We start from the raw sequence: 16,487 nt of genomic DNA, 5'->3' as shown, positions 1-16,487 counted from the left end.
GCTGCAAAGAGCTCCTTGATGCTGCTGCCCTTTTGCCATCAAGAAAGGTGCGTTTCTGTCGTGTGTTATAGGGTAGGTCTGTAAGGAATTGCTCCTTTGAGGGGTGAATTTCTCTCTCCGCTTAGGTTTAACGTGGTAGCAAGCTCATGAAGTGAACCCAATGCTGCTCTGGGTTCCCCCATGGCACAGGCACCCTGTGTGTGTGTGTGTGTGTGTGCTGAGCCCTGTGCACCGTGCCTTGCTCCCTGAGCAGGATTGGAGGTGAGCAGTGATGTGTGCACAGCACAGCTCCTTGTTTTCCTTCCTGCCTCCTACTGCTGATTGTGGAGATAAAGGGCATAAAGCAGCTCCTGGCTACAGCTTGGTGGCTTTTATGGCTGTGCTGGCGAGCAGCCCTGCATTGTTCTCCACCCCTGGGCCTTTCCTGCCTCACGTGTGGGGCTCGTGGCTGGTCCTGCAGCCTTCCTTGGGGTTATTGTGGGTTGCACGAGGAGCTGTGCATAGAAACACTGGGCTGGGGATGCTCTGCGTGATGGTTAGCGCCCACGTTTTACAGTGACCAAGGGCAGGTTGGACGGGGCTTGGAGCAACCTGGTCTAGTGGAAGGTGTCCCCGAGCTTGAAAGTCCCTTCCAACACAAACCATTCCATAGCTGGAGATCTGGGCAGTGCTGACTGTTTCTGCACCATTAACCTGGTGTTTCAGAGGGAAGTGGGGATGCTGGAGGGGTCTGTGCTGTCTATTTCCCTCGAGGCACTTGCGTTGCTCATCTACACAGCCATCGAGGTGCTAAACCTGGGCCAATGCTCCCCTCCCCTTGGCTGCTGTGAGATGGAGCTCACAAGGGCTCTGATTTATGAGCTCCTGGCCCCAAATCTCCTGCTTCCAGGTGCTTATTATAACCCCGGACCCCCCTAACAGGGTTATTGTGTACCTGGCACCCCAGGTTAGAGCCGTTCCATGCCAGGCGATGCCACAGCCTTGCCCCCCTAAAACCTCTCAGCATAAGAACCAAACCTGGTTTCCATGGGGATGGGAACTGGCTGCTCGCCCTGATTCTTGTGGCGAATTCCAGGAGGCTGGAATTTGGTTGTTAATGGCAGACACGAGGTGTTCCGGGTTGGGCAAGGCGGGTTGACTCAGCGTGCTTTGAACTGCCCCGCAGGATGCTCAGCTCCAAACATCCTGTGTGAGGGCCACCTCCCCCGGGGTGGCTTCCCCTTTATCTGCCTCCTGTGAGTAATAACAGCTCCTCGCTGGCACATCTGGAGCGGGAGGAGGACGGGCAGGAGCCACAGGTAAAGTCTCCTACACGTAGAGAGGTGAAAGGCTCTGCGATGGGATGGATGTGGCTGCTTGAGCTTGGGAAGAAGGGATGCGTGGGAGAGTCCACCTTCTGCAAGGCAAAGGTTCAGCGTGGTGCTGGCGGAGATCTGACAGCAAGCTGTGTCTTTAGCCCTGTTTTGGGGGGGATTATCAGGTTTTGGAGGAGAGGGAGCTCGTGCCTCTTGGGTGGGTGCTGTTGGCACAAGAGAGATGTGCCTGGGTAGCAAAGTGGAGGAGGATGCACAAAGAGAAGCCCCTCCAAGCATCTATGGCCAGGCAATGAACTTGCCCTCTGCTTATAGGCTGGTTGCCCTGTGCTTGCACCCATGGGGATGCTCATACATCCACATGGGAAGGCATCACCCCAGCAGCATTGATCCGCCTGCATCAGCTGGAGCAAGGCCCCATAGGAGGCCGTAGATGGTGATGGACACAGAAAGCCTGGAAATCAGGCAGGAATGCTGTTATTCCCGAGGCTGGGAATGCTGTGAGTGCTCAGCAGGAGGCACAGTGAGGAGAGCAGGCAGCTCCAGTATGGCTGTTAACTAAAAGCATCACAGGCTGGGAGCCCAGGTAATAACTTCTGACTGCAGCCATATTTCAGGTCCTGGGACAGACAGAGCAGCTCACAGGAAGCATAAACACCCAGGAGCTCTCTTGGGGCTTTAATCAGCTTCTGTGTGAGCATGGACTCAAAGGGAGGGGATGGAGAAGCCAGCGGGTGAAGGGGTACCAGGTTTGGGTGTCTGGGGATGCTGTTCTGCACCTCCAATGTGTGAGCTGAGAGAGGGCACTGCTGCTTGGAAATGAACCCGGTTCCAAAAGAGTGGTGGTCAAAAAAGGCCCTTTTCAGGCTCTTCTGAGTGGGTTTCTGCTTGGTTTGGGACAGCTCTGCCAAGCCAGAGATGCATCAGGGTGTGCGGTGGCTGCTCGAGCACTGGGTCTGGGTGGTGGGAAGCAAAGGGGACTCCTGACAGGGACCAAAAGCATTGCCAAGAGGTTGCAAAGTAAAAGGGTCCTTGGCACTGTGAAGAGTGAGGTTATCGGGGAGGGGAGCGGGATGCTGGGGTAGGAGATCCCAAGGAGAGCTCTGGAACGGAGTGGTTTGGGTCTGCTGGTACCTAAAGCCAAAGGGGGGATGCCTGGAGGATGTGGGGTGAGCGATCCCATTCAAGCTGGGAGCAGCCTCTGGAGCTTGGTTGTGTTATTCCAATGTCTGAGCGCTGGGATGTCTCTGTTCTCCTCCTCTCCTCCAGTTAAGCATGCCAAATGACAGCTCCTGATGTCTATCTCTGTCAAGGCGTGCTCCTGACTGCAGCTTCATTGTCCTCAGTCCCTGGAGGACAATGGTAGAATTTGGATATAGATGGTGCAATTGTGTGCTGCTTAAATGTGCTGTAATGGCATTTGTCCTCAGTCACTTCAGCATGGAGATGTCTGTGCAGGGAAGATTTGTGCCCTGGACTCAGGATCTGGGCTATAATCAGGCTGGAGTATGAGCTAATCCTAGCGCAGGCATCCAAAACAGAGCAGGAACCATCCCCAGTGCCTGAACAAGCTCCTGGGATGGGGCGTTTCTCATCCCCCTGGAAGGCTGCTCAGTAACTTCCCTCCCGAAGGGAAACCTTGACGTGGTGTGAACAGGTCTGGGCCTTCCCCATGTTCCCTGTGGAGATGGAATGGGCGATGCTACCTTCCGCATCCGAACACCGTGCATCGCCCATGCGCGCTCCCACCTGAGCTGGGCCAGCTCTGCAGAGCCCTCCCTCACCTGCAGCATTGCCACACCACATCCTACCCTCGTTTTGCAGTGCCTAATTACTTTCTAGTGTGGGAGGACCTGGAGAACGTGCTGGAGTTGTTCATCCAGCCTCTGCAATTCCCTTTGGTATTTATAAACACGGCGCGGATGCGATTGGTGATGCAAGGGCAAGGCGGTGCGATAGCTTCAGGGTGAGGAACGCCTCCTCCTGTGCACATCTGAGCTGTAGGAAAGGAGCAGGAAGCTTTGAGAGAGGCCAAATACAGTGCTAGCACCTCTGGTGTTCCCCATTCGCAGCTGATCTCCCTCAGGATGCGGCTCCGTGGGGATGCTTTGGCTCAGCCCCAGGCACCGTCTGTCCTTGCAGGTCCAGCAAGCAAGCCCGATGCCAACGAGTTTCCTCGGCAGTGCCCTCCGGGGCACCTTCTTCCTCCTTTTTGGTCTCTGGTGGTCGGTGCGGTACCCACTGAGGTACCTCAGGAGGAAAGGCAACGCCGGGAGCCAGCCGAGCCACGGGACCCAGCGCGTGGAAGCCTTCGAAGGGGCGGTCAAAGCTCTCTTTGCTCTAGCAGGTAAGATGTGGTGATGCACCCCAATATCTCCTGCCGCTGCATCCCTTCTCCCATGAGGCTGGGGATGTTTGGGGTGGGTTGGCATGGGAGGGCTTGCAGCCATTCCTATGAAGGAAGGTTTCCTTCCTCCCCTCTCCGCGCAGGGATGCTGGTGGAGCAGTTTGTTCCCACTGGGCCCCATCTGCAGCTGTACAGCCCCGAGGCGCGGGGCTGGACCGACCTCACGCGCTGGCACTACACCACCATCTACCTCTTCTTCCTCCTCTCCGGCATCGTGGACATCGTCTCCCACTCCCGGCTCAAGCTGCCGCTCGGCTTGGACCGGCTCTCGCTGTCCGTGGCTCTGCTCGTCGAAGGTCAGAGCGTGGTGCATGGGAGAGGGGGCAGGATGGGGGTAGGAGAAAGGGCCACCAGTGGGCAACAGCTCCAAAGCCCTGTTCTGAAGGCAAAAAGCACTGGTTGCGTGTCCCAGTGTCCCCCTCTCCATGTATGGATCCATCTAGGGCTGGGTTCGTATTTGAGGGGGATGCACAAGGACCTGTGGATGTGAGCATCTCCTGACAAGCTCTGGCAAGGCACTCTTTGGGGTAAATAGGGGTTGGCCTCCCACCTCGGTTGGATGCACAGAGGGAACAGAGCCTGATGCAAAGGCCCCTATCGTTGTGCTGCTCCTGATGGCCCTATAGCCCACCATAGGGTGCTCCGAGGGCAGAGCAGACCCTGTGCTAAGGGCTGCGTGGTCCTTGCAGAGTGAAGGTGACGTGCTGTCACGCCCATGTTGTGCTCTTCCCACCAGGCAGGTCATAGCAAGGCCTGGAGCACAGCCTCAGTTGTCAGGGTTCAGTTTAACACCAAAGCCCAGAGCATCGATTCCTCATGGAGGTTTCTTCTCTTGGCAGGTTTGCTCTTCTGCTTCTGTGACTACAGCGATGCAGCGCTGGACCATCACCTCTATTCCCTGCTGGCCACGGCTACCTTTGCTGGAGCCCTCTGTGCCCTCCTAGAGGTGTTCATCCGAGACCACATCATCCTGGAGATCTTCAGGACCAGCTCCTTCCTTCTCCAGGGCTCTTGGTTTTGGCAGGTCAGTGCTGTCCGCCGAGCTTCATACCTGGTCATTGCCTGTTGGGGTTAAACTTGAAGGCTGGTCGGGATATCTTAGTAAATAAGAGGATGAAACGAGGTTTAACACCAAAGCTGTCATCATGGAGACGTGCACGTGGAACGCATGTAGGGACAGGACAAGGGGTGATGGGTTTAAACTGGAACAGGGGAAGTTCAGGTTGAATACAAGGAAGAAGTTCTTTACCATGATGGTGCTGAGGTGCTGTGTCCCATCCCTGGCAGTGTTCAAGGCCAGGTTGGACACAGGGGCTTGGAGCAAGCTGCTCTAGTGGAAGGGGTCCCTGCCTGTGGCAGGGGTTGGAGCTGGAGGAGCTTTAAGGTCCCTTTCAGCCTAAACCATTCCATGATTCTATGGACAAACCTGCATGCTAAATGGAAATTAGACCCCACAAGGGTGGAAAACCTCAATCATGAGGTTTTGTTCCTGTTATTATGTCCAATTTATTCCTCTCTTTGCTCCAAGTGACTGGAAATAATTGGGGATCTCCCACATAACCACCCAGCTTTGGGTCTAGGGAGGAATGCACAGCCTGGCAATGTAGCCTTTGGGTTGCCATCCTTCTCTGGGGCTGCACTGTGGGTCCTAAAGCTACCTGCAGAGCATCTCTGTCCTCCTGAAACACATTCCTGTGGGGAGACAAGGATGCTTGGGGGATGCTGAGGACAGTGGCCAAGATGTCCCTTGGTTTATTGTGCATCTAGCCCACAGACAGCCACTTGGCTAAAACAGAGGGGGAAAGTGATGAGGGATGCGCTTAACAGCCTGATGTGTGCTGATGCTCAACACCTCTTCTGTCTGTGACCAGATTGGGTTTGTGCTGTCCCCTCCATGGGGAGGAGCAGGCTGGGATCTGACCGACCACACCAACTTCACGGTCCTCACCATGTGCTTCTGCTGGCACTACGCAGGGGCTCTTGCAGTCTTGGCAGCAAACGCTGCTGCATCCCGCTGGTACGTGGGGGTAAAGGGGAGTGCTGAGGGGTCCCGGTGCTCTGCATGGACTGGGATGGCCAAGAGCATCACCTAGACCCATTATTGCTATGGAAATCCAGTGTGCCGTGGGTAAGACAATTGGGTGTCCATGGAAAGGACGGGCTCACTGACCAGTGTCTCTGTCCCCCCTGCAGCTGTAATGAGTCCTGCCAGCTGAGATTTGGGGACATCGACGTGGAGCTGGACTGCGGCATGTGCATCCGCAAAGGCAACAAGAGCTCCGGCGGTGCCCTGCTGCCCGAGAGCCCCTCGGATGACAAATGAGGCTGTGTTGGGCATGGAACCCTCTTCAACACTGGTTTAGAGCTCTCAGATGAGGTTTTGGATTAGCGGCACTCGATGGCAGAGCATCACAAGTGGGAGGCAGGACCCTAAAGGCGGAGTGTGGCAGGAGATGGGAAGCCTTCCCTTGCGCATCCCTTTGGTGGTTGCAAGAGCAAACCATGCTCATCCAGGAGGGAATACTTTGTGTCGTGTGTTGTGAACTGCAGGACTGGTTTGCTGGTGGAGTCCAAGCAATGCAGCCAATTTGGCTGGTTTGGTTTAACGTGATCCTTACTTCTTCCAGCCAAACCAGCATCCAATGCTCCTGGTGGCTGTCGCTCGCTCTGGTGTTAATGGAAGGGGTTTTGTACAGAGGTTACCGTGCACAGGGTATACGTGGTTGCCAATAAAGTGCTTTAAAGAACCACCTCAATGGGTCTCTTGAATATGAAGGGCATGGTTAAGGTGATGTTTGGCTTTGCAGTGATGTGGGGGGGTGGATGCTATGTCAGAGGGATGGGATTTACTGCGGCCAAATCTGCTTGGAGAAAGGGGTGGGTGGCCAGGGGATGGAAAGGATGGAGGCTTCTGTTGGCACTGCCATGTAGCCTCTCTCATGGCATGGTTTGGGTTGGAAGGAACCTTAATGGTATCTGAGAGCAGCAACCTCTTCAGTCGCCTCCAAACAAAACCTTTCAATTCTGGGTCTCTGCCTTGCACTTGGTGCCTGCGGGTACGTGGGGGTTGCTCCTCTCAGGTCCCTATTTGGTTGGTAGCAGAAGAGCAGGGGGAGATGCTTCCTGCTGTCGAGGTCAAAACCACCTTTAAAAGACTTCATTAAGCAGGATTAGAGGAAGGTCACCAGTGCTTGGTGCTGCTGTCCAGAAAAGGACCTTGAGGAGCAAAGGAACCACGGTGGGTGCAACTTCTTGGGCTCTCACCTTTGGTACCCACAGGCAAAGGGCTGTTAACTAGGGGCTGTGAAGCAGGGTGGCATTCAGGAGGGATGGTTTCTCCAGGATCTGCTGATGTGGATCTCCTGCACTGCTCCAGATGTGCTCCATGGAGGTGATGTGCTCTGGTTATTAATAATCCTCATGGGACTAGAGGCAGGGTTACTCGTTCTAGAGTATCTGCCATTAACAGGATGCTTAGTGCATGGGTGATAACCCTGGCTTATCACCCTCTCGGTGAGGTTTTTGCTACTTAAAACACAGGTCTCTAGTGGGGATGTTCCTTCTTTGCTTGAAGAAATACAAGAGCAAATATTCAGGGCTCATCCAGGTGTGTGTTTTAGCAAGCTGGTGCCCAAAGGGAAGGCACAAGGGTTTCCTTGAGCACGGTGTGCAGAATTACCTCTCCCCACACTGGGGGATGGAGGTGCCCCATATGTGAGAGATGACAAACAGTTGCTGGGTCAACAGGGTAGAGAGAAGCAATGAGATTGTCGTGGCTGTAATTGCATTTGTAGAGCAGTTCCTAGCCAGGTTGTGTGTGGAATGGGTAACTTCTGTAACAAGCCTTTAACCCAAAGTGCTTTTTCCCATTGGAGCTGCAGGGCAATGGAACTGATGGAATAAGTATGTGTGAATGTTATTGACAAGGAAAGCCTGCTCTGTCCACCTAGAAGTGTTGCTGTCACACTGGTATGGACACACATGGGTGAAATAAGGTGGGAGCATAGAGCTGAGCATCACAGACTCCCAGCCTGGTTTGGGTTGGAAGGGACCTTGAAGCTCACCCAGTTCCAGCCCCCTGCCATGGCCAGGGACACCTTACACTAGAGCAGCTTGCTCCCACTGCATTGCCATCCCTGTGTCTCTGTGGTGGGCTATGGTGTGGGCCTGGGTGGGTTTAACTACAGGGGACCTTGTTATGGAGATTGAAGTGGCACAAAGAGCTGGAGGGTAGAGCTTGGCTCCTGGAGCCTCAGCTGCAGCACTTTACTTCATTAACTGATGGATTAATGATCATTGGAGGCTTTTGTGAGCTCTTCTATGGCTCCATTCATCTTGTGCTGGGGACTACAGTCTCTTGTACAGCAATGGATGTACAAAGTGACTGGTGTGCTAGCAGGGAGCAACCCATGTTTAACAGAAAGCATGTATTCTCTGTGTTATGTCACAGTCTAAGTGCTCCGTGCTTTCTCTTGTTGCTGTGATTCAACAGGTACAAGAGGAGAAGCTTCACGCTAAGCCATGACTGATCCTAATTGCACCGTGTCTTTAATGGGTACAAGCGAGGTAACGGATGATGGATGGATGCAGCTGAAGCCATGCACCTCCCTGCAAGCAGTCAGCTCTGGCTCCGAGGCTGATCAAACAAAACACCCTTTAATAATAAAGTAACATTTAATAAAAATAAAGGCAAAATCAAAGAAATAAGGAAAAAATAAAACCCCACAGACCCCTCCCCCATAAACAGCCCCCTAACCCCAAAATGCATGAGTTATTTTCTACCATAATAAATGTCAAGGCAGAACCTATAGTGCAGTCCCAAAAACCAAAGCCCACCCCCCCATTACCTTGCAAGCAGGGCCCTGAGCTTTCTTTACCAGTAACACCAACTCTTGCCCTAGAGCCTAAGCCCTTTGTTGGGGAACACAAAGGCAATCCCCATTTCAGTGCTGAAGCTTCTCTGTGGCTTCGTGAAGCTATTTCAAACACACCAAGTGTTGCATTGCTGGATGCGCTCAAACCCAGTCCCACCTCCCTTACTGACATTATATATATGGAGAAAGAACACTTGGAACCATCTCAAAAGCAAGCAATATCAAGTGCAAATAGGCCTGAATGTAAAGTACAAGGACTTTTCTCATCAGTGGCTGGGTAGCTCTTGATGCATCATCCTGACAAATGAAGGCTGCAGTGTGGTACCATCCTCTGGGGTGCTCTTGATGCTTGCCCTTCGAAACAAAGGGACAGCAGTAAGCAAAAAGAATCCCCACAATTATGAGCAGAGGAAGGCACAAAAGACACATCATCTGTACAAAACTGGTTATTAGATTAAGGGGCTTGGTCCAGCTATCACTGTGGGGGCATTAGTCCCAGTCTGGCTCTTGATCCCAAGTACCTGGACTAACCACACTCAGCTCTGGTGCTGTGTGTCACCAGTAAGTGGTTAATACACACTTCAGCCCAGAAAATAACCTAACCATCAATGCATCCCAATAGAGAAGAGCTGGACCAGTGCTTTGCTTGCAGTTGAGCTCTCCACTCACATAGCAATGAGCCCTTCCCCAAAGATGCTCTGCGAGGATGGGTGCCTTTGGGCCTGCTGAACACTCACATCACAGGGTAGCACAAAAGAAGAGGTACTTGTCTTCTAAAGAGAAAAAAGGTGACAGCAGGACCCTTCCCTCCACCCACAGCACACTTTAGCAGCATAAATTCTGCATCCCAAGTAAAAGCTGCACATAACAAATGTGTCCATTTGCCCAGTGAAGTTAAAAAGGATGCAGGTTTCCTGTGAGGATAAAGTAGGAATTCACCTTTAGACTTTATTGACCTCATAGACTAAAACATTGGGTTTTTGTGCCCCAAAACCCATGGATTGTTAAGAGGACTCACTGCACAAAAAGGCAGTGTTATCTCCAACCACACAATGACCTGATGGGACCTGGGAGGCGAGATGCCCTCCGGGAGTCCCTCCCAACCTCAGCCTGCCCCAGTGGCAGGATTATCTCCTCCAAAGCCAACCCACCAGGCTGGAGGCAAGGATTATACTTCACCTTGTGTTTGATGACCGTGCCAGCCCCGAGAGCATCCGCTCTGCTCTGTTCTTGTGCCAGTCACTGCTGCAGCAGCCCTGGTAAACATGGAAAACAACTCCCCCTTCCCAGCCTAAAAGCCCCACCATGGAACACCTCTGCTCAGCTAGATCGCTTTGAAGACCACCTCTCTTTGCTCTGTGTTCAAAGGCACATCCTAGAGGCACCAAGCCCTTACCCCTGGGGTGCTGGTGGGTGCTGGCTGGCCTGGTTTGAGTTAGAAGGGACCTTAAAGCTCATCCTGTCCACCTTCCACTAGAGCAGGTTGCTCCGAGCCCTGGCCCTTCATTTGCACAGCAGAGCCCAGTAACATCTGGCACCATCTTCAAGCGACTGCTTTTAAACATCCCTTGTCCAAAGCTGCAGTCAAAATGCATCATAAAGAATCCATCCTGAGTGCCTGGCAACCTGTGCCAAAGCACGGACCCGACAGACTCCGCTTCCAGCCTGATGTAGTCATTGTGTAGGACAAATGGGATTTAGCGAAGGAAAAATCCAATTCCCACATTCAAGTCTGGAATTCAATCCCCAGCCTCTGTCCTTGGTTTCTCTTCCAGGTTGTCCTACCTGAGGGTGCAGGTCCCAGCAGCAGCTCTGGATGGAAGATTAACGCTCTGGCATCCTTTGCTTTCAATTTCCTGTTTAGAATCAGAACTCCTTCCCAAGCGGCTGTGACAAGGCAACAGACGGCAGTTTCTAGGACAGCATCTGCTCCTTCCTGTGGTGTCTGCATAATTTAACCAGGACATGGAAGTTCCAGTGACACCAAGGACGGGATTTAAGGAGAAACAGGACACACGACTGTTTGCTTCCTATTCCAAATGGCTAAACCTTCACGTTCCCCCTACCTCTTCTCCCCCTCTTGGCTTCCTACACCACCAATTCAATGGCAACGACTCTCTGGCCGTTCCATGGACACCAGAGAGAAGGAATTTGCATGCAAAGGAAGAAACCAGAAGCGGAATGGCACACAGGAGCACTGACAGCTTCACAGGCTGCGAGCTTGGGGTGTCCTGGAAGTCAAACCTGGATCTGCTCCCACACCTCGCTGGGAAGCGCAGCAGGAACAGCTTGGTACTGCAGAGTGCTTTGGCTCCACTTGGCCCAAGGCCTTGCTAGTGGTTCCCTTCACCCAGGGAGCTGCTGCACCCCAGAACCACTCCGGGTACCCTGGACAAACAGAGGACAACCATCAGCTCTCACTGACCTGCAGAGCGAGGACACGGCGCTCATCAGGAGTCCCGGTGTTGGTTCGGTCGCATCTCCTCCTCCCCATGAAGGATCTGAGATCACCACAAACACCTCTGGGCACAGCTCAATGCTCTCCATGTCATCACGCTCCTTCTCACTGGAGCAATGTGGACAAAGATCTGCAGAGGTTGGGCAAGGGATGGGAAGGAAATGAGGCGAGCCCGGGAAGAACGAGAAGAAACGCTCTGGAAGTTAAAGTGTTTATTGATGTGTTTAAACTTTGTACATTCCCCACAGACCACACCAAGGAGTTTGCAGGTAAATCTGTGCATAGTGGGAAGAGACACGGAGGGGGGGGAGGGGAAAAAAGAAAAAAAAAAAAAAAAAAAAAAAATCACAGGAAAAATAGAAAAAATACACCACAGGTTACCAGAACCTCCAGATTTAAAAAAGCCGTGAGCATTAACACCAACTATACAAGCATTACAAAGACATGATGGTGAGTGGAACGACACCCCTTTTGTTCTTCCTCTCAGGGGCCTATGCATCTCGTTGCCCTTCAAGCAGGCACCTTGTCCCTTTTCCCTCCCCAGTTCCAGTGCATTCCACATCCATCAGCTCCCAGAGGGGCTGCATCTGGCAGGGATCTGTCACCTCTGGGCAAAGCCACCCAGCACCGTGCCCGTGGCCCAACGTCACCCAGAGAGATGCAAAGGCCAAAGAGAGATGCAGCCTGAGCCTCTCAGCTACTTACCACGTTGGTGAGGCAGGAGAGCTGGGGGGGGGGGGAATTAGAAAGTAGTAGCGAGAGGGGGCTGTTAATGCCAGGTGAGGCCTGAAGGAAACTGGTTCTGAGCAGAGGATTTCAATTCAATACCCAGGAACTTCCAACTGACTCTGGCGGGGGGGAATGTGCAGACCCCAGGATGCACAAACCATGTCCTAACATTCCACTAGACGAACTATAAACAGAGATGCTAGAAGCCTTTTAACTCCTTGCCTCCAGGGAGTCTTTGATTCCTAGAGCCCAGGCTGCTAAGCAGCAGGGTGCACACCACTGGCATATGAGGATGGGGGGTGTGTGTGTGTGTGTGTGTGTGTTCGTGTTCTCCTTTATTTTTTTTACTCTTTTTTCCTCTTTTTCTCTTTTTTTTTTCCTTGTTATCAGGGTTTTTTGTTAGTTTCCATTCCCAATTCCTTCCGTCTGTGTCACAGTTCCTATCCCTACGTTAATCTCTTTGCACCTCCCAGGGAAATTAGCTTGCGAATCAAAACTCCAAAGGGAAAAACCCAAAGGCTGCTTTTTATATATAAAAGCCAAAACGACTCAAGAGCCACGACTGTCTCCTTTTGACAAGACGGGCTGGGACAAAGGACCTTCAATAGGCAGGTGGTCTATCCGAAATAAAACCCCACGTTTCCCATTTTCTATATATATAGAGCTTGTATCAGACATCAGAACAACAGAACTGGGATTGCCCAGATTATTTAAAAAAAAAAAAAAAAAAACAAACCAAAAAGAAAACTACATCTCAGTCAAATATCTGCAATAGATCCATTTTTTTTCCCATTTAAGGAGATTTATATATCATATTGTTATATTATCATTTCTTCACCCATTTAAAAGAATGGAAATTGCAACTCTACAGTAGTAATTATAGTCTTAATGATCCAGGAGTTCTGAATGTAAGATGAAGTCCTCTCGAAGCAACTGTTGGTCAGTAGTTGATCCAAAACGCTGGACCACTTTGGCCCTCCGCCCTGAGCCTTCCCCAGCCAGGGCTGCTGTATCTTCATCTCTTTTATATCTGCATCTGCTCCAGGTATTTGTAAGTGGGGTTCTCGTAGCCGTGGTTCTGCATCTTGCTCAGATGCCGCTCTTCTGGGGTAAGCATCGGGTCAACCTTTGGGAAGAACAGAGGGTTACTGCTCAAAGGAGGACCCTGAAGGCCTTATTTCACAGTACCAAGAGCTGATGGGCACACGGCGGATAAAGACTACAACGAGCAGCAAACAGGAGTAAAAGGTTAAGCCACAAAACCCAATCAGCTTAACAGAGTCCCCCGTTCGGGCACTAACGCCTCCTGCCTGCTCTTGCCTATCTGGAGATGTCCTGCACAAATCATTTCCTAAGTGAGCCCACGTTACAAGTGTGGGACCTGCTTCTCTCATTAGAGAGGTCATTATGATTTCCTGCATCAGTTGGGCAAAGGGGAAAAGCAGCTTTCTGCAGACACCATTAAGTCATCACCAGGGATGTGCATGTTGGGAGCAGAAGGAAGGAGGAACAACCTCGCTCCATCTTAATAGCTGTTACATTAGTCGGGAGGACAAATTGCTACTGATGGACTGACTTACTCCCCTGCTAAAGATACCGCCTCAAAAGCCTATTTACTGCTAAATCCTACCCTGAGCCAGGCAGGGAAAGCTAATTGAATTCCTTGTGATCCGGGAATACAGCTGTGAAGTGACAGATCCCACCATGAAAACACCCGCACGCTAATACATAAGTGATGCACGTAGCAGCATCTACAGAGTTAAGCCCCATCTAGCTAGGAGTGGAGCTGCTGATGGCTTGGCAGCTCCTGCCATCTTCGCCCCCTACACACAACATGTGATTCCATGCTATTTTCTTCCTCAGTTATGGAGCAGGAGTCGTTTCTCACCTCCACAATCCCATGGCTGATGGTCCCATACTGCCTCTTCCTCAGCATCACCAAGCTGATGACTATAACAGTAGCTATGGCAACAGCAATCACCAAAAGGCCAATGAGGGCACTGCTGCTGAAACTGAAGTCATCACGGAGGGAGTTGTCATTATCCTGGAGGGAAGACAGCAACGGAGAAAGTGGAGGAAGAGCGGTGAGGAAGATGAGCTGCTAAACCTAAAAGGTGGCATAAAGACCTAAAAGCTCTTTAACCATCTGTGGTATCAAGACACGACTGATTACACTGGACAGGGTAAATATTTCACCTCTAAATACCTCACCAAAAGGATGACCAACACAAACTTGTTTCCCTGCTCAGGCAGTGACCCACACTGCTTCCCCATCCCACAAAGCGCTTCCACGAGAGACAGGTCAGGTTCTAACATGTATTTACTGCTCACACCACTACACAGCAAAGCGGGGGCTGTGTGACCTCCCAAGAGCAGTGTCAAGGCACCAAACCTCAAATTCAGCACCACACAGGAACCAAACCCCAGCTTTAGGAGCCTGCCCATGGCTGGACTCGGTGGCCACGTACGTACCGGCTCATCCACCAGCCCACCGACACGCTCCGCGTTGAAAATCATCTCCTTCACATCCAGGGTTTCGTCGATGACCTGAGAACAGCCACAAAAGTGCTTTATGAAGGGAGCCATACAAGATAGAAGGGATGTGGAGGCACACAAGAGACCTTTAATGAAGACTAGCAAAGACTCAGAACCATCTTTTCCCTGCTCTCCAACATTGTACTGCAAGTGAGTACTGCAGCCATCTGGACATCCAGGCTACTTCAAACTAAAGGCCCAAATGAAAACCCACCTTTGGACACAGCACCTCTGCTGCGGAAGAACTAACCTGTGGCTTTAAAAACCCCCTTTTTCGGGGGGTTAGAACTACATGATCTTAAGGGCCTTTCCAACCCAAACCATGCTGTGATTCTATAATACCAATATTGAAAGGAAACTCTCAAAGGTCAACTGCGTTGGGTTTCTGACCCAGGGAACTGAGGCAAGGCTGCCACCAGAACCTCCTGAGTTCTGTGCACTGTAGATGGAGCTAACACCAACCGGCTTGCACCCCTTCAGAAGGCAGCAGGGCCTTTCTTGCCATGACAAATAGGTGGGAAGACAGCTGGATCCCACAGTGTGCTCAGACCTAGCTCCAATCAAGCCATAGGGAGGGTCTCTGCTTGGGAAACCAGTTACTAAATCAGACTGCCAGAGATCTGGATCTCTTTCCTTCCCTCACCCTCCCACCCTTCTGATGCTAAGCAGTATTAAGAGCCTACAACAGTCAGAAAACTGACTCCCCCACACCATATGGATACCGAATGCAGTGACATTCTGTAAGCATGGAAACAAGCCGCTGCTATTAATTAGTGTCCCCAGCAATCTGAGCTTTACAAAGTAAAGGTGGAGGGCTCACCACATTTTCATCCACTTTCTTCTTGCTGTTAATCACCTTTTCTTCTGCACCGATCAGCCCATCCAGCTCAGTCATGCCAGAACCTGCACCAGAAGAGCAAGGCACGGACCATTACCCAGTGACTTTGGGAAGGGTGACCTACCCTTTGCAGAGCTGCCATGGCTAATGTGTTTAACCACATGGACCGCTGGTTATTAACCTGTCTTCATGCTGTTGTGTCAGAAGGGGAGCTCGGAAGCTATGCTACAGTGACAAGTGACTGGGGGGGGTTCTGTTAATGAGTGGGGATGAGGTGGCAATGAGAGGAGCAGACAAGACTCACCAAACCCAGGCTGAGGTGTCAATCCACAAACACCATCTACCGCTAAGTGCTGCTGTTAGAAGGTTCAAGGCAAGGTGTTAAAGCGTGAGCGAGCAGTTCCCTTCTGCAGATGTCACTCGGGGTCAGCACCACCTCACTGTGACCCCGTGCTGGAGGCACACATCTCCATGCTGGGAGCCAGCACACAGGGAATGCTGGCACCCATTCGTTTGCAACAGCAAGTGCCTCGGGAATGAGAACTTCAAGGTCACCCAGCTCCGTAATGAGCTGCTGTCCCTTATCTGGCACAAGCCCAGAAACAATAAATCCCAGGGCAAGGGAGGAGCAAAGAGCTACGCCAGCCTTTGTACCAGAACATCACTCACCCATTTCTAGGCTAAAACTAGCATAGGATCAAGAGAGGAATATCAATTAACAGGAGGCGGCTGCTCTGCATAAACTGCTTGGATCTGAAGCGTTTATAAATAGATTGGATCAATAAGAGAAGAGTCTGATGCAAGATACAAAGACCTAACATAACACAGCACATCAGGAGGAAGCCTGGTTCCCATTATCTGCAGGGACAACACAACGCCCTTCACAGCACCTAAACCTCCCTAGTGCAAAAGCAGGACGACAGCAAAGCCTCAAACCTACAGCGGGGTCTCTCCAACGCAGAGCAGGAGGTGGGGGCAATACTGCTACAGCACTTCACACTTTGCCACTGGCTGCATACACCTCTCCACAAGCTGCTGAGCTTGCAGGTTGCCTAAGACATTATGTGAGCCACTGCTGAAATTGGCAGTGTGTTCTTTGATGAGATGTAAGGAGAGGCTGCTTGGCTCCAAGGCAAGCTTTTACTGCCTGAAAACACCAAAGAAACTAAGGTTTCACTCCAGCTCCTCCCAAAAGAAGCATCTTGGGGGGGTTTCCCTTTCCCTATCCAACTCTTTGGAGACCATAATCAGATTCCAAGCACGGCCAAGGCTGCTAGTCTGACTCCTCGCAGCTGCCCAAGCAGGTCATGTTATTGTGAAAGGCAATGATGGG

The 16,487-nt window shown here is 51.6% G+C and overlaps 2 protein-coding genes across 6 annotated transcripts in view; one reads left to right on the top strand and one right to left on the bottom strand.

The window, feature by feature from the left end:
- The first annotated feature begins 1,247 nt into the window (after positions 1-1,247).
- LOC130611840 (transmembrane protein 45B-like) lies at positions 1,248-6,064 on the top strand. The gene is made up of 6 exons (XM_057433030.1): positions 1,248-1,298; positions 3,456-3,660; positions 3,804-4,016; positions 4,560-4,744; positions 5,592-5,737; positions 5,914-6,064. The coding sequence occupies exons 2-6, from the start codon at positions 3,474-3,476 to the stop codon at positions 6,041-6,043; spliced, it is 861 nt and encodes a 286-aa protein (XP_057289013.1). The 5' UTR covers positions 1,248-1,298; positions 3,456-3,473; the 3' UTR covers positions 6,044-6,064.
- A 6,482-nt stretch (positions 6,065-12,546) lies between these two features.
- APLP2 (amyloid beta precursor like protein 2) overlaps positions 12,547-16,487 on the bottom strand; it is a 42,715-nt gene continuing 38,774 nt past the window's right edge. For 3 of the 5 annotated variants that reach the window (XM_057432937.1, XM_057432955.1, XM_057432972.1), the window contains 4 exons: positions 15,137-15,219; positions 14,254-14,328; positions 13,670-13,825; positions 12,547-12,907 (listed from right to left, as the gene is read on the bottom strand). In XM_057432937.1, the coding sequence (XP_057288920.1) occupies positions 12,806-12,907; positions 13,670-13,825; positions 14,254-14,328; positions 15,137-15,219 (416 nt within the window). In that variant the 3' untranslated portion in view covers positions 12,547-12,805. The remainder of the gene's footprint in view (positions 12,908-13,669; positions 13,826-14,253; positions 14,329-15,136; positions 15,220-16,487) is intronic. The other 2 variants (XM_057432945.1, XM_057432961.1) reach the window with 1 other exon arrangement.

This window comes from Pezoporus wallicus, unplaced genomic scaffold (genome assembly GCF_028554395.1).
Source record: "Pezoporus wallicus isolate ANWC-B61680 ecotype Strahan unplaced genomic scaffold, APGP_CSIRO_Pwel_v1 contig_11829, whole genome shotgun sequence".
Taxonomy (NCBI): Eukaryota; Metazoa; Chordata; class Aves; order Psittaciformes; family Psittacidae; genus Pezoporus; species Pezoporus wallicus.
Note: the sequence above shows the minus strand (reverse complement) of the source record. Positions and strands in the feature narration are given on the sequence as shown.

Bases quoted from the DNA above. Each gene is read 5' to 3' on its own strand.
- LOC130611840 (XM_057433030.1), top strand. From the start codon at position 3,474: ATGCCAACGAGTTTCCTCGGCAGTGCCCTCCGGGGCACCTTCTTCCTC. The intron at 3,661-3,803 runs GTAAGATGTGGT...CTCTCCGCGCAG, and splicing joins AGCTCTCTTTGCTCTAGCAG to GGATGCTGGTGGAGCAGTTT. The intron at 4,745-5,591 runs GTCAGTGCTGTC...GTCTGTGACCAG, and splicing joins AGGGCTCTTGGTTTTGGCAG to ATTGGGTTTGTGCTGTCCCC.